Source organism: Narcine bancroftii, chromosome 14, assembly GCF_036971445.1.
Source record: "Narcine bancroftii isolate sNarBan1 chromosome 14, sNarBan1.hap1, whole genome shotgun sequence".
NCBI classification, from domain to species: domain Eukaryota; kingdom Metazoa; phylum Chordata; class Chondrichthyes; order Torpediniformes; family Narcinidae; genus Narcine; species Narcine bancroftii.
Window position 1 is genome coordinate 64,590,209 of NC_091482.1, and position 25,921 is coordinate 64,616,129.

Here is a 25,921-nt window from a genome sequence, read left to right on the forward strand (position 1 = left end):
GGTAAGATTTTTATTACCTTGAATCCTTAATATATGGGTTGACTAGTAGTCCAATAGTTGCAAGTTGCATGTTAGGCAAATTCTGAGAATTAGAGAGCTTCAATCCTGAGCTGAGTTTGGTGATTTTAAAATTCACTGTTTGGAAGAAATGCTAACTCCAGATTTGGTCTCATTTGACATATTGCACTTGACTTAGAGAACAACTGCTTGTATGTCTCTTTATCTAAGGATTCTTTGTAGTAAGGTCATCTCATTCACAGTACCTTCCCTATGATATAACATGAATAACATCATGCCTTTCTGTCATAGATGTATATATCTAACCTGCTTCCATTTATCTGTGTCAGACATTCTTGCCTAGAGCTGATCTCTTGAGAAGTTCTTCAAGAAAAGTCGATAAATTTTTAAAATAACATAAAGTTAAAATTTGGAAAATGCTGAAAAACAAATAAAATTTAAATCAAAATTGATTAAATAAAATGTTAATTCCTCAAAACTTGTCTCTCTCCTTTATCATTATGTTTTGATGATGTTGTTGAACCTGCACGAAACCATATTCCCATAGCATAACTGAGAAACTGCAAGACACTCATACTGTTGTACCCCAGATCAGAATGTGCTCAGATTGATAATGGCATCCTCGACTTCCTCATCATTTCGTAGGAAAATGTCACAATCTGTACTTTGTGGTTGATGTAGTACTTTCAAGCCAGTGTAGTTGGAACAGTAACTCCTTCCTGTGTTTTGCTTCTCTACTACATCCCATATCAACTATCCACAACCAAGCCCTTTTATAGAGTTAAAAAATGCGACAGTAAAGGCACAGATTCTCCCACATGTCATAGAACCCACCTTCATAAATGGTTTGTGAGTGGCTCCAAGGCACCGACTCCAATCCCTCTTTGACCTGGTGTCAGCGGTGAGGTGGAGCGCTGCACCTTGCTTCATACTGCTCCTACAATCGGCTGGCGTGGGGCAGGCCCTGGTAGAGTCTCGTTTTCTGGGAACTGCTACATAGTGATTGAATACTGCATACATTTTCCAATAGACCCCTGCTCAGTTCGGTCTGAGAGGCAGCAACCCGAGAATACCCCCGACTCAACGTCAAATCCAGAGAGATGGGCGGATCTGGCGAGGTTGCGATGAGCGATGTCGCCAACCCTCCACACTCATGTTAACATCTGAACATAATGTTCAAGACTCACCAAGTGAAAAAAACACATTTGGGGTGAAATTGAAGAATTAAATATCGAACATGGATAAACAAAATTAAGGAGAAGGGGAGTAGACATACAGGGAGGTGCGAGGGGAAAGAATTGGGGGTACAGGCAAAGAGGAGAGAGGAGGCAGAGGTTGAATGGGGTAGGTGCCAGGGGAAGGTAGAATTGAGTAGAAAGGACCAGGACATGAACTGGCACATTGTATCAAATTGTTGAGCACTTTGTGGCCGCCCACACACATTCTTCGACCTCCTTCCTTTGTTTTACCTCTCTCCCTTCTCCCTGGTTCTTCCCCCATTCTCGGTGCCCCTCTCTCTCTCTCTCCCCCCCTCCCCATCCTCTCTCTTTGTCCCACTTGCCATTTGCCGTGCACCCTGTTCTCTGTGAGAAAAGGATGGATAAGGTGAACCGGAGGCAAAGGGAGGGGAAAGACAGGTGAGGAGAATGCAGACAGATGGAGAAGTGCAGCAAGAGCTAAATATGGAAGCGCAGAGATGGAGAAACGAGATCAAATCGGGCTGGGAGACATGCAATGGAAAGTAAGCAGAGACATAAACTTGCTCAAACTTTAGTTAGAAAGGATGATCTTGGGTGAAAAGGTATCACAAATACTTCCCTGAGTAGGGGGTGATCCATTGACAAGCTGTGGGGGGACCACGCTGATGATAAAACTCCGATCTCAGTCTCTTATTTCAGTCGGTGTCATGCGTGGCAATGATAACTAATATTGGAGTTTCTGGGACCTGAGGGTCTGGTAGCGCAGGCAGAAGAATGATCAATAGCCGTTTTCATTACCCATAATCCCCCAAGCAACCGGAACTGCTCTGCATTTCCAGAGTGGTTCCAGCTGCGTGGGGGATTATGGGTAACAAAGGTGGCTGTTGCTTGGCGTGCATGTCAGACCTCACAGCGAAGGGCAACACTATGTTCTGGAGAATGCAGCGAGGTGCTGCTTCGCATGAAAGCGACACTGGAGCAGCCCTAAAAGGCTAAATTCAAATTTTTCTCTGTGGATGGAGTCGGCCTCCAAGCAAAAGCCTGGCATAAAAACAGCTTTTGCCTAATTTCTATGTCCTATTTTGGGAATTCTTTGTCAAGGCTCTGTCACATTTTCCATTGATGCAGAATGCCCATTCATGCTGAACATAGCAGATAAATTATGGAGGTACTTCTTTCTACTACTCAGTTACATTGGCATGGAAATAAGAGATAACAAGTGCAATAATATGAAAGGGATTTTAATCTAGTTTTTAAATTGAACTCGAGGATGAGTTCATATAATGAATTCAGGACTTTTTTGGATTACAAATCATGGAAACAGCTTGGAAGCAGATTATTTTAGACGTTGGTTAGTGAGATAGGGTTGGTTATGGTTCTATCAATCTTTAAGAGAGTAATAATCAGAATGGTTGGATTTAGATGAGGGAGGTGTAGGAGAATCCACCTGTAGAAACAATATTGGGGTAGATCTCTTACCAATAGATCGATCAGGAGTCTGTGAGGCTGTGGGAACGCTGGAGGCGATTCCACAGACGTTCAGTGACTCTGAAGGGACTCTTTTTTTTATATTTCTCTTGTACAGTAAGGGTGCCTGGTGTGTAATTTCATACAATATCAAATGTTTTGTGCTATCACATGACAATAAAGGAATCTTAAATCATAATAAAGGAATCTTACGGGAATCTCACTTTGCAAGGAGGGAGAAGTTAAGTATTGGGTTGTTTATACAGTAAAACCTCGTTAGAACACAGTAGTTGGGGTCCAAGATTTCATAACGTGGTTAGCCGAGTCGCTGAACAAACGCATATATGTCATGATTCAGGAAACAGGAAAATAGAATACTGTGACTCAAACCCTATAATAAGACTTTAAACTCCACATATTAACAAACACATCTTGTAAATGAGTCATGAGTGTCCATTTTTGAGTTTGTGGCTGTTAGCCTGGCATCCTAAAATCAATGTTTGGAGTCCACAGACACCCGCGCTATAAGCGATTCTGCGGCTTAATGAATTGCGTTCTAACGAGGTTTCACTGTACTTATTTTTTTATGACTCAATTGATTTGTTAAGTGATAATTGTTTAAATGTGTTCTAACATGTTAGATTGTTTTTAATATTTACATTATTAATGTTTTCTTTATTTTCACCATTGTTTCTGAATGTCAAAAAAGGGAAGCAGATTCAGTGGTTTGTCATCTTGTAAGTCAGAGAGGATGCTTAGCCAGATGTCAAACTTTTCCAAGTGTAGGTTTTATTCTGCCCCTATGTGATGGTATTTTCGCACACAAGGCCTTGCCCGTCTTGCAGAAGCCAAACTTGTACTTGACCCATTTTCAGGGGCATGAACCGAAGAACTGCTTGCTGCCGACTGCAAAATCTTGCCAAAGTGATTGAATTATACATGCAATTTAAACAATGGGCAAGTAAGTTGGAAGCTAGAGCCTTGAACTTAAGTAAGGTGGCTACATGACTATGGGGAGTGGCAGGTCTTGGGTAGATTGGAAAATGTTATCAGAAAGTTTGTTGGTGGAAATACAATGGCAGATGACAGATTTTTTTAAAAATTAGAAATTGGACAGTCCAGCTCAAGAGAACCATGAATGTTTGGTCATTAAATCCATTCAAGGCCAAAATAAGTGGTTTTTTTTAACTTGAAGAGAATAAGGAGATCAAGCTGCAAAGAACAAGGGGCAAAAGATCTACTGAATGACGTTTCAATGGTCGTTTCCCTGTTACTTTGATTTCTTGTTCATGTGTCTTTAGCTTTCTCTTCAATATTCACAGAAGAATTCTTTCAGTTGTCCTGTATCCCAATATCCACACTTCTTTACCGTCCCGCTCCTCTTACTGATCTATCTCTTCATTATTCTTGGGACACATCCATCAGTTATAAGTGCTGCTAAGTCTTAATGATAGCTCACCACACTTGAATATACAATACATAATTCCAAAAATCTTGCCGAGTGAGCCTGCTCTGCCGTTCAATAAGGTCATGGCTGATCTGGCTGTGGGCTGAGTTCCATTTATCCATCTGTACCTCCTAATCCTTAATTTTCCTATTATTCAAAAAATCCCCTTTTATTCAAAATATACTGGAATGTTAAAAAGCTGCTGTAAATATGGTAAAAAAAATATGATTGGAAGTTTATCATGTTACCTGAACCATTGATTGTTTTGCCCCATCACCACAACCTAGTCAGCTACTTGGAATGGGAGACTTGTATCCATACAACCATATAACAATTACAGCACAGAAACAGGCCAGTTTGGCCCTTCTAGTCCGTGCCAAACACCTTCTCCCACTTAGTCTCATTGACCCACACCCAGCCCATAGGCCTCCACTCCTCTCTCATCCATACGACTATCCAACATTTCCTTAAATGTTAAAATCAAACCCACATCTATCTACCACTTTGGTCAGAAGCTCATTCCACAACCCTCTGAGTGAAGAAATGCCCCCTCATGTTTCCCCTAAACATTTCCCCCTTCAATCTCAATCCACGTCTTTTTGTTCCTTCAGTGTAAACTCAGCCTTGAATTGTTATCTATTCTGACTGTTCCACATTACTCGCATTTTAGTGATGCCAGTCTTAGCATTCGCACTCCGCTAAATTCGGCTGACACGGTTTTATGAATAAAATTAATTAATTGTATTCCATGGCATGAGTTAATCATATTGCTTGTCACAAGTGATAGCTGTAAGATATTTTAGTTAGCTTTAGTAAACAAGTAAGCAACAAATTCTAAGATTCAAACTTGTTCTTTCAGATAAGAATGTAGTATTAAAATCTCTTAGGAAATCAGATAATATACAGACATTGATTTTCTTGTAAACAGTAAATATGTATGTTAAATTGTAGAATACATGTTCAATATTTCCTTCTGTCTAAATGTATACGTTTTGTTTTACAGGCCAGTTAAGGTATTGCTGTCTTGCACAGTTGGATGAATGTTCTTTTTTTTCAAACTCGAGACACCCTCATTGTAAACTGAGAGTGTATTGCCCATTGCTGTCTTCCATGGTATCTGCCTGGAATGGAAAAAAAACATTTATCAATGAATCGCTTTCCACATAACTATAAGGCAAAAACTTCCAGCATTGCCCCAAATCTTTGTGACTTGCTCTTCTTTATTATGAATTGCAAATGGCAATTATCATCCATTTCACATTCGTAGCATTTTTGTTATTCAAGTTGCCTTGTCCAACTAAATTTATTCATTCTTTTAAGATGAAGATGAAGATGGAGATCGAATCACAGTCCGCAGTGACGAAGAAATGAAAGCCATGTTTTCTTATGTAGGTACATTTAAGGCATTTTGTACAGCCTTCTAACCATCCAGACTCAGTAGTTTTGTTATAAAGAAGCATCAAGATACAAAGGTTAAATGAAGTAGATAGGGCTTTGCTATCTCTTGTTTCAATACCATGACTCTAAGTGATTAGTTTTGTTTTATCTTTCATAAACGTAAAAACTATTTGTTGAATAATTTAGAATATTTTCCTTCAGTTTTTGTTCAGATTGGCCTGTAAATATCAGCATAAAATAAATGTTTAGTTTGAAAAACAAATTGATGTGAACGCAAGTGAAAACCCAGAATCGCTGGAGGAATCCAGCAGGTCTCGCAGCATTCATAGGAGGTCAAGATATTTCAGGCCTGAGCCCTTCTGAATAAGGAAAATTGTTGTGGTTAATTAATAACATAATCCATGTTGACAACTACGTGATTTTGAAAATATATGCACATCATATCTATTGCAACACACATGATAACCACTTAGTCTGCTAGCTCTCAGCATTCCAGTTATTCCTCTGTAATCTGATCTCTCTCACATGTCCATCAACTTCTGATTCATACCTTGATGAAGGGCTGAGGCCTGAAACTTTGGTGATGTATCTTTATCTTTGCTATATAAAGTGCACTGTTTGATCATCTGGGTTTCTCCAGCATTGAGCCTTTACTTTTATCTCATGCCACCCATTTACATGAGTGATCATTTACAGTAGCCATTTAACCAACTGGTATTCCTGGGGGATACAAGGGGATATCCATGTGATTACAAAGAGAAAGTTCAAACTCCTCACAAACAGTACCTTAAGTTAGGGAGCAAACTGGGACACAGAAGCTGTGAAATAATAGCACTGTTTTCTTGATTTCATGTATTATGTTTGAAAAGCGTTCTTATGAATGATAAAATGCTAAACTTCAGTTCGGGGTATAGAACTTAATCCAGTGTCTCTTTTGGCCCTTAAGTAAAGTTCTGTATCTTAATGTCAAATATTTTTCTGGTGAAATAATGTATTGGTTCCCGTCTCAACTACAGTCAATGAAAAAGTGTTCAATAACTGCCTATTGTGAATAAGGGCCTTGCCTGCGTGGTATTTATCATTGTTTTCTTTGGTTTGCAAATCAATCTACTTGTATTCACTGGCAACATCTTACATCATTTATAAAATCTTTATTTGTCTCATCTCTGATACAGTAGAAATGGCTCCAGTTACTCATCATCATAATTTTACCCTATTAGCAAATTCCAGCCACGGCTTTAGCACTTCTCATGCATTGAGAATAATATGAGATCTTAGAATGGATAGAGGTAATGACTTTTTGTCTTGTTCGGTGACACAATGCTGGATAGACCACATGGCATAATTATGGATATGTGATATTATTTAATAGGATTGCAACCGAAAAAAGCACTCGGAGGTGGTTTTTGCATTACCATTGTCATGTGGAATCGCTGTCGAGCAAGTAGTTACATAACCTTGTGATTAGAAGTTTTGCAAACAAACCAGCTTGGAATTGGTCTTGAAGTCTTTGATGCTCTGTTGTTATTATAGAATTTGGAAGACACAAATATTCATGGCACTGTACCTAAATTATAAGATCATAGATCATTTAGTCCTAACAATTCCTTTTGTTTTAAATCTCCAAAGCTAATTCACTTTCTCGTAATAAATTTTATGGTAGGATCCTGGAGAGTGTTTCAGGGGAGAGCTATGTAATTGCACAAAAGTGACAAAAGAAGTGTTTGGCATGCTTGCGTTCATTGGTAACGACACTGAGTACAGGAGTTTGGACGTGGTGATGTTCGTGAGGCCACACTTGGAATATTGTGTACAACTCTAGTTGCCCGATTATAAGAAGGATATCCTTACGCTTGCAATAATATAGAAAGGATTCACAATGCCAAGATGGGGAGTTTGAGTGATAAGAAGAGGTTGGATAGGCAAACACTTTTTTCCTGGTGTGTGGGAGGCTGAGAGGTGACTGTATCAGGATACTTAGAATCATGGACCATAGATACAGTTAAAATGATTTTCTCTTTCCACAGATAGGGGAATTTAACACGAGAGGGCACATTTTTCACACAATGGGAGGTAGAGATGATGAACAGGCTGCATGAGGAAGTTTTAGAGGTACAATTACAAGGATCGAAGGACACTTAGTCAGGAATGTGAATAGCAAAGGTTTGGGGGGATGTGGACCAAACGCCAGGAAATGGGACTTGCGTAGGTTGACAGCTTGGGTTGGCGTAGATGAGTTGGGCCAAAAGATCAGTTTCTATACTCTAACACTCTATGGCAGGGGTGGCCAACCTCTTAATTTATAATTTAGACATACAGCACAGTACAGGCCATTTTGGCCCATGAGTACGTAGTGGGTCTGTAGGTTAATTGCGCAGCACTAACTTGCTGTATGTCTAAATTAAAAATTAAAAGGTTGGCCATCCTGCTCTATAACTTTCAATAGTATTTCAGTAACACAAAAAATGTTGCCTGAAGCTATTTTGCTTATAATACTCGAAGCATTACATACAGAATCCTAGGGTTATACTGTACAGAAACAGATCCTTCAGCCCCATCCATGCTCCTCTGCTAGACATGTCCCATTTGCCTGCATTTGGCCCATACGCCTCAAAACCTTTTCTATCTTTCTACCTTATGCACAAATGCTACAAATGCTGGGAAGAACTCAGCAGGTCAGACACCATCCATGGGTATAAATAATCAGTCAGTGTTTCGAGTGTGAACCCTTTAAGGTAGAATAGGACAAATTACGTATATGAAGGAGGAAAGAAGCTGGGGAGGAGCCCAGTGATGATAGCTTGTAGCCAGAAGATGTGAGAGTTGGAGAGACAGGTGGAGGTTGAAGGTGGAGGGTGGGGAAAGAAAAGTTAAGAGAAAAAAACAAGCATCGGAGTAAGGTATAGGAACAGTAGAATTAGATGGGACTAGAGGTCACCAAAAATGAGAGGTGATAGCTGATAGGTTTAAGCCTGCCCAGGAAGAACATGATGTATTTTAACATTGTAAATGTTCCCAACTCTACCACTTTTAGCAACTCTTTCAACATACCCAACACTCTTTATGTTCAACTTTCCCCTTAGATCCCCTTTAGATCTTTCCCTGTCACCTTAAATTTGTGCCCTCTAGATTTAGAATCCTTTAATCTGGGAGATTCTCATCTTCTCAACGCCCTTATTGATGTTGTATACCTCTGTAAGATCACCCTTTAGCTTTCCTCCCTGCCAATCCAATCTCTGCTTATAACTCTAGTCCTCCAGTCCTGGTTACATTCATGTTATCAATGATAACATTGAATACATACAAATTGGCTTTGTCAACAGGTTGCACACTCCTGGAGGATGCTGGGATTCTCTGCATCAGGATTGTATGCATATAGATTTACTGAAATAATTCTACTTTCAGTATTGTAACGAAAGAAGTGATGCTCATTTGATATTTGAAGATTTCTAAGGGGAGAAAATAATTCTAGGTTTAATTTAACCACTGTCATTGGCTCCCTGACTTGCAATGAGATGCAATCCTGTGCCTGTGGTTTGACATTAGCGACATTTTATCTAGCTCTTAAAATTGTATTTGTTGGATTCTGATGTTGTCCGATCAAAAGATTAACTTTGAGATATTCTGCATGAAATTGATGTCAAGGCTATTAGTTTTTTTTTATCAGCAAGATACAACAGAGGACAGTAACCAAAATAAATCTATTTGCCCAAGATGTATCTTTTGTTTCATTTTCCTACCAACAAAAAACAGATGTCTGAGCATTTGGAAAGAAAGCATAATTTCATCTTTTTGTGAGGTACCTACTTCAAAACAGTTTTGGTTTTAAGCTTACAATTTGCTAGTTAACAATCAGGTTAAAATTAAATCAATCAAATTTTAGAAAGCAAAATAAAAGTGATATTTTGGTTTACCCATAGACAATGAATTAATTGTCTTTGGGGCGAATAATTACCTAACAAGTTTCAGCACTTAGTATTATATTTTAATAATAATAATAAGGTTCTAATTTGAAAATATGTCTAATTAGGATAAAGCAACAAAAGGATCTGTAAGTACCCTTTTCTAAATCTTCGTAAAGATCAATGTGGCCTGATAAAGCGACAAAAGGCAAATAACAACGATTTATTTCTTAAAGACTAAAAGTAAAAAGTAGAAAAATTGCAGTTTCTTTTTAAAATATTTTTATTAAGTTTAACAAAATTGGCAATTACATAATAATTCATTTGTATACAAGTAAGCAAGCACGAAAAAAAAAGCCAATAGAAAAAAAGCAGATCAAAGTAGATAATTGCTTGTAACACTTTAAAAACGTTTAATTGAATTGATGCAACCATGTTAAACCCATTTATTGAAATAATGTATAAAATTAAGGAAAAAAAAACTAAAGCTAGTTCTAATCTAACCGTTCTCTATAATCAACATTACCTTTGAGTTAATAAAATAAAAATCAATAATGTGGAACCACTGGTGACCCTCAAAGAATAGGCAATGAACGACTAGAACATACAATAATTATTAATTCATTTATAAAAAAAAAATTCTAAGAATGAGCTCCTCAATTTCATAAATTGAAGCTTTCTATCTTTGATATTATATCTCATTTTCTCTAAACTTAATAGGACTACGTCATATGAGTAGGGGATGAAGTTTCAAACCTTCATGAGATCACACTTTGAGTACTAGCTTTTAAACTACATTTATTTGCATTCTTCAGCTGATACATTAGGGTTTGAACTTGTCATTCCAGATCATTACTCCATACTTTAGGATTAATCAAAAAAAAGAAAAGGTGCTGAAATTCTCAAGGGATCAAGGCATTATCCATGTGGAAGAAATAGTGGTGCCTTGACGTCGAGCAGTCTCTTTCACCTCCCCACTAGAGTTCATCTCTTTCATGAACATTGACACAAAGACTGTCATAATTTTTGAAGATGTGTTACTTATAGGAACCAAACTGAGCAGGGTATTCTGAGTAAATTCCATATTGCAGCACAGTTCAAGACCCTATCCTTCATTTTGATTGAGAGTATTTTGTTAGGTTTGTAATTAGCTAGATTGGCTTAAAACCTGTTCCTTTTTAATGTGGATAGTGTTCTCTTTCATATGTCGTCATAATTCATGAATGAGGTATGGCTAGCTTGGAGCCTAAATCATCGCTGTCGTTGGTCCATTAATGGTCACATAGCTGCTCTTGGATGATCTGCACAGTCTTTAGATGGTAGAGCATTGTCACGCTGAGCACTGGCGGATCTCAGGGCTGTGTGCTCAGGCTGCTCCCGTTCACGTTGCTCACCCATGAATGCATTGCCAGATCCAGCTCTAACAGCGTCACCAAATTTGCAGATGACACAACAGTCGTTGGCAAAAACTAGTCACACTACAGAAAAGAGATGGAAAATAACAACCTGAGTTTCAACATGGAAAAGACTTCAGGAGGACTAGGAACAACCACCCTCCACAACACATCAATAACTGTAGTGGAAAGAGTAGAGAGCACCAAGTTCCTTGGACTATAGGTAACTCGTGACCTATCGTAGGCACAACATCTCCTCACTTGTGAGCTAAGGCAATTCCTGAGAAGACTGAAGCGGGCAAAACTTCTGAACATTGCACAGGTTCAAAGACAAATCTATCTTTTTTGTTACAGATATCCAAAATGAGATATTCCTAAAGCCCTATACACTCTCACCAAGAATTCTTTAGTTTTGTGTTCCACGCCTTTTGTAATTGACTTCTTAAGCTCTGGACCTATCTCCTTGTTTACTTCCTGCAACAATAATTTATCAATTTTTTAAAACTCTATCTATAACCTTTGAGATGCCTTGTGGTCTTCCTCAGAGCACATTTTCTCATCTCATTTGAAGTCATCCTTAAATATGGAAATTGATGTTCTCTTCCTCTAATTGTTTAATATAAATAGTGATTGTCTGAGGATCCAAAACTGACCACAGTAGTCCCTAACTTAGTTAACCAGTGTTAATAACATTTTGTTACCTTTTCAAATATTTGAAAACAGATGCTGTTACACTTGTACACCCTACTCATACACCCTTTCATGAAAACTTCAGATAAACTCAGTTTGTTTTGTCAAATGCACTTTTCTCTTTATAAATAATTATTCACTCTGCTTAAACAATATTATTACTTTCAAAGCAACTTGTCATTAAATTGGCAAAAATAAATATGAAGGCAACGGGTTTATAATTGCCCCCTTTTTCTTTCAGTCTTGGTTAATGGCAATGTTTGCTTTTTAAGAAACATTAAAAAAAAATGAAATTTAAGAAGTTAATGGATTCACTATCTCTGTAGTTACCCCTTTTTCTTTATGACATTGCAGTTCACATAAAGCTGTTACAGTGCCAGCAACCTGTAGTTACCCTTTATTTGTTTAAAACATTGCACTTAGCACAACGCTATTACAGCTCCACCATCCAGGTTTGAACCCCTCGCTCTCTGGAAAGAGTTTGTCATTTTCCCCGTGTCTGCGTGGGTTTCCTCCCACCCTTAAACATACAGGGGCTGTAGGTTAATGGGGGTATTTGGGCAGCACTGGGTTATTGGCCAGAAAGGTCTGCCTCCATGCTGTATGTCTAGATTTTACAAATTTAAATTAAAAAAACCCTTGGATGCTGACTGTTAGCTCTGGGAATTTCTCTAGTTTGTCAATTTACTTTCTCCATTTGTGATATTAATTATTTTATGTTCCTTACTGTCATAGGACCCAAAGTTTGGTTTCCTATTATCTTCTGGATGGAAGGCAGACCCAGAATATTTGTTTAATTCATCAACTATAATTTACTTTGTAATCGTTGAGTGACTATAAGTAATAGGGTAACTTAACTCTTTAACCCAAAGGAATACATACAGTCTTCATCTAAGCCAAGAAGGGGGAAACGAATACAACTTTTCCAGTGTAAATAACCAGTGACGGGAGCTTCTGCATGAATATCAATGCTGAATATGAATGCCAAACGTTAACAAATCCTGAAAATCTGTTGGTAGGATAAATAAGCCAATACCAGCATCCTGTGCCGGGCCAACATACCCAACACTGACCCCTATCTATGCCCCTTTCACACCGGAAACCCACTAAAAGCAAGTAAACAATTTGCCTTGCAATACCGGGTGAGCCGTTCACACTGGACCATGAATTCCCTGCTCCATATCGATATTGCAGATCTAAGTGGGTGGGGGGGAGGGGGCAACCTCCAGCGATGACATCCCATACATAGCATTACATTGTATTAGGTATTATTAGTGATCTTGAGATGATTTGAAACACTGTTACGCACTGACAGCTCCACCGGCCACCCTGTGTCAGCTCAACCGGCCACTCAATGACAGCCCCATTGGCCACCCTGTGAAATTTAATTGCACTGAAATTAAAACTACCAGACTGATGCGCACATGCAGGCATTGGCACTAATGATACCCAATTGAGTGGGTTGCCCATTCACATTGGAACCGAGTCAACTTGGCTAGGCTCTGATACAACTCACTAAATACTCACTAAATGGCCCAGTTCAACCCACGAACAGTGGCAGAGTGAAAGGGGCTACTTAGCACCAGAGGCTGGTCAAACATTTTGCAGGCTCAACATTCCAACTTCCTTGCAAAAGTGTAACACCCCCACCAATTTGTGGCAATCCCTGACTGCTTAATATAGAGAAGGAGAATTTGAGAAAGGATTAAAAAGCTGAATCCATTCATCATGAAATACAGAGTCCCATTTTAGATAATAGGAGCCCACCACTACCTGCCTTTATCAATGCCCGAGTTTATAAATCCTAGATACGGAGTGCAAAAATCCTTCATCCCAGAAATTGCAAATGATGCATAGAAAACAATAATACAGCTTGGATGAAAGTTTGTGCTTGTAGTTTTCTCCAGTGAGTGTTTAAAACATTCTGCAATATTTCTCTTTTTTGATTCTTTAACAATGAATCCCAGACACTTCCCTTTTACTTTGACCTTTTCTTACACATTTTTTCCATTTATTTTGTAAGATGTTTTATATAAATGTTTGAACTGTGGTGCTGCCACAAAACAACAAATTTTGTGTCATTCATGACAATAAATTCTGATTTTAAAGATTCTAAATTATTATGTTAGGGATTGTTGATAATGAATCTGCTTTCTACCACATGTAAATGAATACACATCATGGCATATCTGTGAAAGCTTAATGCTCTAAGACACACATGTCAAACTCAAGCCCGCGGGCCAAAGTTGGCCCATGATATAATTATATTTGGCCCGCAAGATCATATCAAATATGTATTAGAGCTGGCCCGCTGGCTGCCGCGCCAGTATAGCGCATGCACAGCGAATACTACAGATCCCAGAATGCTTTGCAAATGCGTTGGCGTCAGCCCCCTAATCACCCCCACCTCCTCTGTTTACTTTCATTAGTATCTGCGACCTGTCGCCCAACTCACATGTAATAAACCCCTTACGAAAAATGGCCAAACGAAAGACAGAAAACAGGACCTTTCAAGACAGGTGGGAGGAAAACTCTGACCCCAGAGTTTGATGAACTTGCATCTAAGAAGAGATGCCAAGTATCTGGTTTAGACCCAGGTGCATCAGAGTAAATCACATGTAGCAAGCTAAGCTTGGATTCATATTTTCTTTGGTTAACTTTGGACTGTTCATCGTTGAAGCAAGGTGTTATTTTTTTGACTTGTTGGCTTGTGAAAAAAAATGCATTTAAAAGGAGCTTAAAGGCTATAGAGAACTATTATTGATTGAATATTTTATTTCTCATTTGTTAATGCTTCTTCTGGAAAGAGTTTAACCAAAACTATTATTAAACATTTATTTTAATCAGAAAAAGTTTAACATTACATATGTTGAAAGAAGAGAAAACATGCAGATGTTGAAAATTTTCAATAAATATTTAGTTTGGCCCATGACTTAGAGTCCAAGTTTTTAATTTTGGCCCTCTGTGAATTTGAGTTCGACACCCCTGCTCTAAGACTTATCAGCGACTGACCTGTAAGAATTGGTGGGCTTTCTTATGTTGAAATAACCTTTGATCAAAGAAAAGATTACAAAGGACTTTGGATGTTTTTGCCGAAAAAATATTATAGCTAATTAATCTCTAACAAATAGAATTTAAACACTTCACAGAAAAAGTTTAAACACAAGTATACAAACAGAAAAGCATCTGTTTCACATGGCAAATATTAAATTATCGAAGATTAAAATTATTTTCATTTTAACAAGATTCTGAGGTAATTTTCAAACCATTGATAAAATTCCCATGCAGAGAAACCAGTAACTGCCAGCATTTTGGATTGTTACATGTATCTTCTCAACTGTAGCACAAGGAAGTCCAACCCTTTAGTATCATTATTGAGACTTGTAATTTTGATGGTTCCCTCCTCCTCCTCCTCACAAAGCCAAATGCTAGAACTCCTTGAGTGCAGAGTGGGATTAGTTTCAGCACAGTTTGGAGAAATTCAAGACCAGCCGCCACATTCAGGACAATAAGGGATGGTCAGTAAATGCTAAACCTTGTCATCTATCCAAGATTCAAGAAATAGATCATTGAGATAAAAATTCTGCAAGGTAATTATTTATGCACATCTATTGCAGTGGCCAGATGCAAGAAGAGGTCTGGGATAATTCTCCAGACAAACTGGCACAAAGCGCTTTTTTGACTTTTCCAGAAGTAGTTCCATAGTTACTGATCAGATCATCACGAACATTAAGAAAAATAGTTTTTAATGATTTTTTCCATTATATAATAGCTATATGGACCATAAATTTTAGTATCCTTTACGCATTACTTAATAGTTACAGCTCATTAAAAATGAGCCCCTGGGCTTTTTTAAATAACACTTTCCACAAGAGATAGCTTTAACCCCTAAAAGACTATTATAAAATTAGTCTATGTTGCACTGTGGAATAAAAGGTAATAGCTTGACAGTGTGGTATCTTAAATTAGATTAAACTCCTGGCATAAATTAAAGGCATTTGGACAAAATTATGCATTGAAATGTTTCTTAAGGGCAATTAAGAAAGGACAATAAATGCTTTCCATGCCGGTGATGAATGCTTTCATAAATGATCCAAACTAGGGAGCACAGGCATTTGTGATTGGAAATCCCTGAAATCTCTATTGTTTGAATATTTTCTTTGAACTTAATACCTCCATCTGAGAGCTATGCTCTCAAATTCCTTTGTTCTTAAAGATCCTTCCTTCTTCATCCACAATTGACTAAACATTACCATTTTCAAATTTGAACCTTTAAAGTCAAGCTACCAACTTTTCATAAAATTTTGAACCATTGTAAATAACAAAAATTAAGTCTTCAGGGCTAGCCCAAGATCAGAAAATGCAATGCAAAAATTGAGTATGATGAACAAAAATCTTTGACTGCTAGTTTTCAAATTCAATGTAACCCCCAACAGTGCAGGCAGCGTTATTTAAGATACCTTCATATTATGCTCAGCGATGTGCCCTGATTAATTTTTACAGTTAGGAGGTTTAGCTGCACTAAAATTTAGGAGGAAAATGGATCTCCTCAGCCATTTGTACAGGACATTTACTTTATGACAACTGTGGAAAAACCTGTTAATTGGGAAATATAAAACTGGATTTAATTTCAATAGTGAAGAAGGATGAGAGGAGACTTAATGAATGGTGGTCTACAAGATTCTAAGAGGCATAGATAAGGTGGACAGCCAGCACCTGTTTCCCAGGGCAGGAGTAGCAAACACCAGAGGACATCTGTACAAAGTGAAGGGAGGAAAGGTTAGGAAGACAATCGGGGGTAAGTTTTTTTTAAACCGAGTTGTGAGTGTCTGGAATGCTTTGCCAGGGGTGGTGATGGAGACTGCAACATTTGGGGCATTTAAGAGAGACAGGGACATGGATGAAAGCAAAATAGAGGGTCATGAGGTAGGAAGCAATTTGTTGGTAGGAATAAATAGGTTGGCAAAACAGCAAGGACCAAAGGGCCTGTACTGTGCTGTATTATTCTAAGTTCTAAGCTGTGTTATTTAGAGACTAACTATAATTTCTTGCTTGATGAAACTGTTGATGGCAATATTTACTGATGTAACTTTGTGGCAAGGGAGGGTAAAAGATTTTTTCCAGTGACAATGGAAGTAATTTTCCAATTTAAAAAAACTGTACCATTTTCAACAGGTGGTATAATGGGTAAGCACATTGGTTGTTCATTTCCATTTGCTTTGTTGGAATGCCAAATAAAGAGTTGTGAGTTAACCAATGTAACAAATTGGAGTTGACTCATACAAAGTCGTAATTGAGTTCGTTGGGTTCTGACTAGGCTATGAAAACCACTGAGATGTTACAGTTAGCACACTCTAGTTCTGTGGCATGATGGAGAGTTAGGGGGATTCATGTAGCAGAATAAATGGAACCTTCATGTTGTTGTACTCGTTGAAGAAATTTATCGCAATGCTCGATGATAAAAGATAAAGTTTCCATTTTCAAAATTTTTTTTGTACAGGTTTGTCCATGAGACAAACTTCATTTATTAATTTACTCTGACATGCAAATGCAGCTTCCAAGCCCAAGGTTAAGTTGCTGATCTTCTTGTTTCCCCCTTAATTTTGTTGCCCTCTGCCTAAGCCCACTTCTCTGTCCTCTGACCCTCACTAAGTCACTTGTTTTCTGACCTGTCCCTCTCCCAATTCCCCCATACTGTCATTATTTGACTGTTGTCTTCTTTTTTCGTTTCCCCTTTCATCTCGAGGTGATAATGGGAACGTGTTTATTTTTACTCCTACATGTTTTGGGGCTCCCTTCTCCCTCTTTTTCTCTTTTATTTGCATTCTCCCAACACTCACTCACTCACTCAGTCATTCATGCTCTGTGCTCCTGTTCCATTGCTCTTTCTTTGTTGCCTTCTCTTTTCTCACATTCTCTGGGACACCTCTCTCAATCTGTGTTCATTTTGTCATTAAAATCACCCACTCTAATTCATATTTCTTTCCTAGTCCAGACATTATTTCTTAGCCTTGCTAAGGAAATTCATGGTTACCTTTGATGTTTATCCAGATAGGACATGGTTGGTATCCCATTTTGCAACAATATCAGTTTGCATTCTCAACAACTTGTTATGCATTAAATTTAAGAGCTAAATGTCCATGGGTAAGTGTAATGCCATGGGATGACCTGCTAGTCTTAAGTCCACTGTATAATCTTTTTGTAGAGTCCAAACATTGAAGGAAAATCTCTCCTATGGAGATTTTCAAGCAAAATGCTCCCCTGTTATTTATAGGCATTGGCTCCTCATCCTGGTCTCGTTATTGAAAGAAATTCCCTGCGATATAGGGTCTAGTACAGAAAGAAATACAGTATCATCTTTTTGCTTTTGTTTATGTCAAGCTGTGGGCAACCTCAGACCCATACCTCACCTGTCTTGTCAATATAAATCACTGACGCCTTTGCTAAAGACTGCTTTAATAAATTGAATACAGCTTTCAGATGAATAATGTCTTCAATGGTTTCTCTGGCCTATTCCTTTTTTATGGATCAGCTGATTCTCATCTTGCTTATTGTCGGGCTTTGTTCATCATCTACATCATTGAGCAGTGCTCTGTTATTCCCAGAGCAATGGACAGTGAGTACTCCAGTCCTGTGATAAACGCATTATGAATTATTTTAATAGCTTGTATTCCTTATAGGATACTTGAGCCCATTATTTCTCTGATGGGGACCTGCTGATAGTAGGCAATCATTTTATGCAGGCGGTAAAGAAGAAATATGGGACTTTTGAGTTGATGGAAAGATTGGGAAATTTCACTGTGTGTTGGTGAAATGTGTTTCTTTTCGTGCACATGTACTTATTCTCATCCAATAGCAGATTAAAGTAATATTGCAGAATTCTGCAAATTAATGATTACCTCCTGTGGTAAATTCATATTTATGTTGGATTTGGAGTGTACTGAAAATCAGTTGTAAGTTACCATTTTAAGCTTGCAGTCATGAAAGTGTGATCTGTGAGAAGATCCTCGTTGGCATGTTAATTGACCAAATCAGAATAAAAACCTGCACAGAAAAGCTATTTGAATTAGAATCAATCCCGAGGAGTTTCTTTCAGCTCAGTAATTAAATCTCAGGATATAATGACTCACAATAATGAACTTTCGTTTTTAAAGTGTCCTCCACAGTTTTGGAATGTCTCACAACATTTCACGACCAATGAAATATTTTACATATGTCGTCTCTGTTGCATTATAGAAAAAAACACTGAAGCTCTATCATGGTTTGTCTTGTCAGCCACTTTTATGTTGTTCTGATGTATAACTCAACAAGTCATGTGACTGAAGTAATCACACTCTCCCTGAATATTAAATCACTAAAGAACTGGAGTATTCTAGCTTAATATTATTTAATAAACAAAGGGTGTTAGAGTTTGAAGATGTCTTCTGCTAGTAGTTAAGCAACACGAGGTTGCTTTTAATGATAAATCCAAAGGAAAAGACACAAAAACCCAGCTAAAATTGCAGAGCAATTCTGAATTCTACAATTTTTGGGGGGGAGTGGTTGTTGGGAGATCATATCATCTTTTGGATGCAGCACCAAACTAAGTTCCATTTCTCCACTCTCAAGCAGATGTGAGATTCTCATGATACCAAATGGCCTGGCCAGTATTTATTGGCCAGTGGACCTTGCTCTAAGAGAAACCACATGTAGTGTCACAAAGTTTTTGCGGGAATTTGTGATGTTCAAATTGGCTGTTATGCTTCCTGCATTATGACTGAAACAGCTCTTGAAAAATATTTAACTGACTGTGATGAACTTTGGGACATTCTGAAAGAGATATGGAAAGCACTGTTCAAATGCATGTCTTTTAAAAAATCTAAGTTTGCATTTTTATTAACCAAAGATATGAAAGTGTCTGAGGCTGATATGGCAAAGATTGCCTCATAGATCAGCTGTAATCTCGTGATGGAACAGCTCAGTGGGCTAGGTGGGTTGTTTATATTTCTTCCTTAAATCTGAAATTATTTTTTGGAGCAGGCTTACCAAGGGCCTTTGCAATTTCCTAAATCTGTTATCTTTTCTCCAGACTTTAAGCTACTTTACTAACTTTCTCTTCTTCAGTTTTTAACATTTATTTTGCAGACCTGTGAAAATATGGGAGGCTATGGCAGCACTGAATTTCAGTCGCTTGGAAGGGAACTCTGGAAAAGCTGCAGATATAGTGTAGAATGAAAATTTGGTTAAGGGCAAGACTAGCAGCTCAATATTCTGAGTACAGATGCTTTGTGTGTGACAAGGTGGATGTAAAAAAAGGAGTAGGAGTTGTAACATTGATTAGGGAGCACATCATAACAGTACTTAAAGAGGATATTCCATGGGGAATATGATATGGATAGAACTTGGAAATAGGAAATGATTATCACTGATGGCATTAACTTATCAGCCCCTCAGGAGATGTGGGGGGGCTGGTAGTCATGGTGGGGAGCTGGCTGATGGAGGACCTCAGTTTTCTTCAGGCTGACTTCTAGGCCAAACATTTTGGCAGTTTCCGCAAAGCAGGACGTCAAGCGCTGAAGAGCTGGCTCTGAATGGGCAACTAAAGCGGCATCATCTGCAAAGAGTAGTTCACGGACAAGTTTCTCTTGTGTCTTGGTGTGAGCTTGCAGGCGCCTCAGATTGAAGAGACTGCCATCCGTGCGGTACCGGATGTAAACAGCGTCTTCATTGTTGGGGTCTTTCATGGCTTGGTTCAGCATCATGCTGAAGAAGATTGAAAAGAGGGTTGGTGCGAGAACACAGCCTTGCTTCACGCCATTGTTAATGGAGAAGGGTTCAGAGAGCTCATTGCTGTATCTGACCCGACCTTGTTGGTTTTCGTGCAGTTGGATAATCATGTTGAGGAACTTTGGGGGACATCCGATGCGCTCTAGTATTTGCCAAAGCCCTTTCCTGCTCACGGTGTCGAAGGCTTTGGTGAGGTCAACAAAGGTGATGTAGAGTCCTTTGTTTTGTTCTCTGCACTTTTCTTGGAGCTGTCTGAGGGCAAAGACCATGTCAGTGGTTCCTCTGTTTGCGCGAAAGCCGCACTGTGATTCTGGGAGAATATTCTCGGCGACACTAGGTATTATTCTATTTAGTAGAATCCTCCATCAGCCAGCTCCCCACCATGACTACCAGCCACCCCACATCTCCATCGGGCACACAAAACTCAAAACGGTCAACCAGTTTACCTATCTCGGCTGCACCATTTCATCAGATGCAAGGATTGACAATGAGATAGACAACAGACTCGCCAAGGCAAATAGCGCCTTTGGAAGACTACACAAAAGAGTCTGGAAAAACAACCAACTGAAAAACCTCACAAAGATAAGCGTATACAGAGCCGTTGTCATACCCACACTCCTGTTCAGCTCCGAATCATGGGTCCTCTACCGGCACCACCTACGGCTCCTAGAACGCTTCCACCAGCGTTGTCTCCGCTCCATCCTCAACATCCATTGGAGCGCTTACACCCCTAACGTCGAAGTACTCGAGATGGCAGAGGTCGACAGCATCGAGTCCACGCTGCTGAAGATCCAGCTGCGCTGGATGGGTCACGTCTCCAGAATGGAGGACCATCGCCTTCCCAAGATCGTGTTATATGGCGAGCACTCCACTGGCCACCGTGACAGAGGTGCACCAAAGAAAAGGTACAAGGACTGCCTAAAGAAATCTCTTGGTGCCTGCCACATTGACCACCGCCAGTGGGCTGATAACGCCTCAAACCGTGCATCTTGGCGCCTCACAGTTTGGCGGGCAGCAACCTCCTTTGAAGAAGACCGCAGAGCCCACCTCACTGACAAAAGGCAAAGGAGGAAAAACCCAACACCCAACCCCAACCAACCAATTTTCCCCTGCAACCGCTGCAATCGTGTCTGCCTGTCCCGCATCGGACTTGTCAGCCACAAACGAGCCTGCAGCTGACGTGGACTTTTTACCCCCTCCATAAATCTTCGTCCGCGAAGCCAAGCCAAAGAAGATCAGCCCCTCAACAGTCAGAGTGAATTAAAGGAACAAAAATGCTTGCCTTGATCGGTCAGGACATTGAGCATAAACGTTGGTCATGTTGCACCTGAATAAAACTTTGGTTAAGCCACATTTGGAACATTGAATGCAGTTCTGGTCACCACATTACAAGAAGGATGACGAGGCTTTTTGGAGAAGGTTCAGGAGGTTCATCAGGAGGTTGCACCAATGTTGATTTTTCTCTTGAGCACTAAAGGACAATAGGCAATTTGATAGAAATTAAGAATATATGAAGCTATGAGAGCCATTCCTAGGATGGGAACGTGAAATTCTAGATGCCATGTCTTGAAGTTGAAAGGGGAAAGATTTAAATGGTTTGTGCCAGGCACATAGATTGGTAAATTTATGGAATATGGAGGTGATAGAGGTAGGTCCAATCATAATGTTTCAAAGACATGGATAGAAATACGACCCAAATGAAAAAAAAATGGGATCAGTGTAGATGGATAACTTGATTGGTATGGATGAGTTTGGACAAAGGCTTGTCTGAATCTTTCACACTAAAAACTTTATCTTATTTCTCTGTTTATTTCCTCTTTTGGAGACTTTTTCAAGTAGGGATCTCAGCAGAACGTGACTGATTTTCTTTTGTTCCTTCCCTTCTCAAATGAGGCCAAATGTTTCACCCCTTTACGCTTTTTTAAATGAGATTTAGAAGACATTTGTCTCCATGATAAATCTCCCGATCTGTTGCACAATATATTGATTTAAAATATGTCACAATAATTAGAATAGTGAAGACAGAAAACATCATTATGTCTTTGGAAGGTATCCTGTAGCTCGGTGTCAGGTTTATTTTGTCTTAGTGAAGATTAAAGTTTTGAACTTTAAAGTACTTTGCCAATCCATTTATTACCGACCAAAAATGAGTACCGAAATGGAATGGAATCATATTAGACTCAAGTATCATTTTAATTATCTTGTTGAAGTTTTAGCAGGGACAGGACTATTTAATGCTAAATAACTGTTTTGTACAGTCACTTAAAAGGGAAATAATGAAATTAGTGGCAGCTGGCACTATTGTTTGATAATGAGTATCAAAATATTATAGTATTTCAGGCCTTGAATGCAGCATGCTTAATGTCTTTACAGTCCATCAGTCACATTTTTCTGCTGCATTGTCTTTTGATTAATATCCAGTACACACCAGTTAATGGCACACCCTGTTAATGGGAACACTCATTTAAAGGGGAACGTTTCCCCAGGCGCTGATTTATTCTCTGTGTAGTCCTGGTTCCTTTTTTGTTGTTGTTATGTAGTGGAAATCAGTGAATAAAATGGATAGTTTACTTGCCACAAAACTATTTCCACTTGGCAAATGTTTTCATATTATTATTGCATTTTTTGTGCTAGCTTACTATTCTTTAATATTTTGATTTGATGACACAAAACATGTAGATGTAAAATATAAGAAGACAGGTAGAGTGAAGTTGGTCTCGAGTTCAATAGCTTCTTCTAGATGTGAGATTATTTCAGTTTATGTTGTGATGTTATAGGGGAGGGAAAAGTTTGGTGGCTTTGAAGAGCATCAAGTCTGGACACCGGCTGAACACAGGAAGGATCTTTATTAACACATATGTAAGGGGATTGAAAAAGGGATCTTTATACACTAATATTCTCAATAATAAAACATAGTATAATCAGTCACATTGGACTTAACACGACCAATACTTTGGCTTGTCTTCGCGGACGAAGATTTATGGAGGGGTATGTCCACGTCTGCTGCAGGCTCGTTGGTGACTGACAAGTCCGATGCGGAACAGGCAGGCAGCGGTTGCAATGGAAAATTGGTGGGTTGGGGTTGGGTGTTGGGTTTTTCCTCCTTTGTCTTTTGTCAGTGAAGTGGGCTCTGCGGTCTTCTTCAAAGGAGGTTGCTGCCCGCCGAACTGTGAGGCGCCAAGATGCACAGTTGGAGGCGAGATCAGCCCACTGGCGGTGGTCAGTGTGGCAGGCACCAAGAGATTTCTTTAAGCAGTCCTTGTACCTCTTCTTTGGTGCAAAAGAGGTACAAGGACTGCTTAAAGAAATCTCTACCTATACTCATACAAACACTATAATCAGGCACGTTGAACAAACTATTGATACCAGCAACTGTTTCCACTTATAAACACAGTATCATTAGTCCCATTGGACTTAACACTACCAATAGTAGCAACTGTACAGAATTACAAGCACAGTACAATCAGTCACAGCACAACATTGCTAGCAACTGTGCACAGACTTATAACAACCAAGGGTTACAATATGTTACCTGTTGTTCCTTGACTAACGTGGGTAGGGATCCAATGCTCTCTAACAGCCCCAATCCCCATGAAGTGAACACTTTACCAACAACTCCTCTAACGTTCTCCACAGTTTGCAACCTGAAGTGGAGCAGGGTTTGGCTCAGGTGGAGGGTCCGCTCCCAGGTCATCACCAGGGGATGCAATGGTCAGGTATCCACTAATTGGTGGGCAACCTTGATTGGCAGGGAATGTGACTTCCAACTCAGTTCCTGACGGAGAGCCACGTGACCCTCCACAATCCACACAACAGATGTTTTGTAATTGTAATGTGTTGTGCACCATCAAGCATTATCTCAGAACTGGTTGTTCAGATTGAAGGATGTGCTCTCTTAACCTTTGCCCTGCAGGAGAGAATACTGTACAGGCAGAAGTTGAATGAAGTGGTGTTGTGCTTTACTTTAGACTGGTGAACCTTTGTAACAATAAACATACAAGATGTGTGCCTTAAGCTAGAACTAGTGTAGAATAAAATAGTAGAATACACCAAAGGGCAAAATAGTGATGAGTACTTCAAAGAGTTTATCCTCGCTGTCCTTTTTCTTGGCTCGAGGGCATTTTTGCATTTGATGCAACCCTCGGTTTATGACTCACTGAAGGAAGAGAAAGGAAGTTGATTAAAAGATGTCTTCACCTTCTCCCTCTCCTCCCTACCAACCTGGTCTCTCAAGTGAGACAGAAAGGGTTGCAGTATGCCCAGTTGGAAGCTAAGATGTTGTTTCTCAAGCCTACATTGGGTCTTCCTTTAGCAGTGCAGCACACCAGAGAGGGATGAAGAATTAAATCGGCATCAGTTTTGTTGAGAAAAGGCATCAGGTTCGGTCGGTTTGCTAGAGAGAAGAGTCTGGACACACACGTAATTACACGTAACTTTTATTAACACAACAATTTATGGAAGAGCGTGGGAAAATTGTAACAGGAGTAAAATATGCACACAATTTATAAGAGTGTAGGAAAACGTTAAACAGTACACAATTACTAATTCACACAGACGATGTAGACATTCGCACACCATAAGCAGGGGTTTGACACACCCTACTGGGCCCATAATCGTTGTGAAGCAGTTCTAGTACACACTATATGCTGGGGTATACACATGCTCCCGGACCCCTGATCATTGGGAGGTGCGGTTCTACTGCAAGTCTTGATCTATAGCACTATTACAGCTCAGCTTCAGTGCAGTGCATACCTTATCTGTGACCCTTCCAAGCGATGTCCACAGTAGCGACCTAGCATGGAATGATGTCCGGGCTCAAACCACATGGCAGAGAGAGCAAGATGTGTACTAAATACAGTGCTAATCTGTGTCTAGCCACTAGTGACACTGAGTGATTTGAATTAGCTCATGGCAAAATGCACACTAATTATTGGCCGTCATCCAACCTTGACTGACAGGTGAGGTGACTTTCAAATAAGTTCCAGTCGGGGAGGACGTGTGGTCACCTGCGATACACACGTTCCAGACAGACAGGGAGGACGCGTTTCCTCCACGCACCACATTCCACCCCTTGGAAGCCACATCATTCTGGAATTACTATGATAAATCAATGACTTTAAGTACATGTAATAACTAAAAGAACAAAAAGACGTATTTAGATACTGTCGGTTGGACAAGGCACATAATCAAATTCAATGACTGCGTCCTCCACCAATGCCAAACAGGGTTGCCGTGTTAACGATAGAGCAGGATGCTCTGTAGGAGCTGCTCCCCAGTGTCAGAGGGCAGGTTAGAAAAAGGAATTTATTTGGTCACCAACTCGTCTGCCTGGTTTCTCCAGTTTGGTTGGCATATGTGAGCACCCATACCACCAATGTCTGCGGGCAGGCAGTGTAAAGTCATCCTTCCAGTGTCAGAGCCCTCTCTTGGCCTCACACTTGGGCGTTCCCTAAGCACAGAGCCCAGGTGCATGTCACCATGCTATCCCATGATGAGGCAGCAGGGCTGGCCAGCAGGCAAACACCCAGGGTGAACCCGGAGCTCCCTGTTTTTCTGGGCTGTCATTTGACACCAGGAAGCCGTTCCTGCTCACATTATCTTCAAACGGGTGCCATAAGTGGCTGTGTTGGATACCTGTAA

General features: G+C 39.6%; 1 protein-coding gene across 19 annotated transcripts in view; it reads left to right on the forward strand.

The window, feature by feature from the left end:
* map2k5 (mitogen-activated protein kinase kinase 5) overlaps positions 1-25,921 on the forward strand; it is a 241,798-nt gene that overhangs the window by 16,644 nt on the left and 199,233 nt on the right. For all 19 annotated transcript variants that reach the window (XM_069910483.1, XM_069910481.1, XM_069910485.1 and 16 more), the window contains exon 3: positions 5,452-5,519. In XM_069910483.1, coding sequence (XP_069766584.1) covers positions 5,452-5,519 — 68 coding nt within the window. The remainder of the gene's footprint in view (positions 1-5,451; positions 5,520-25,921) is intronic.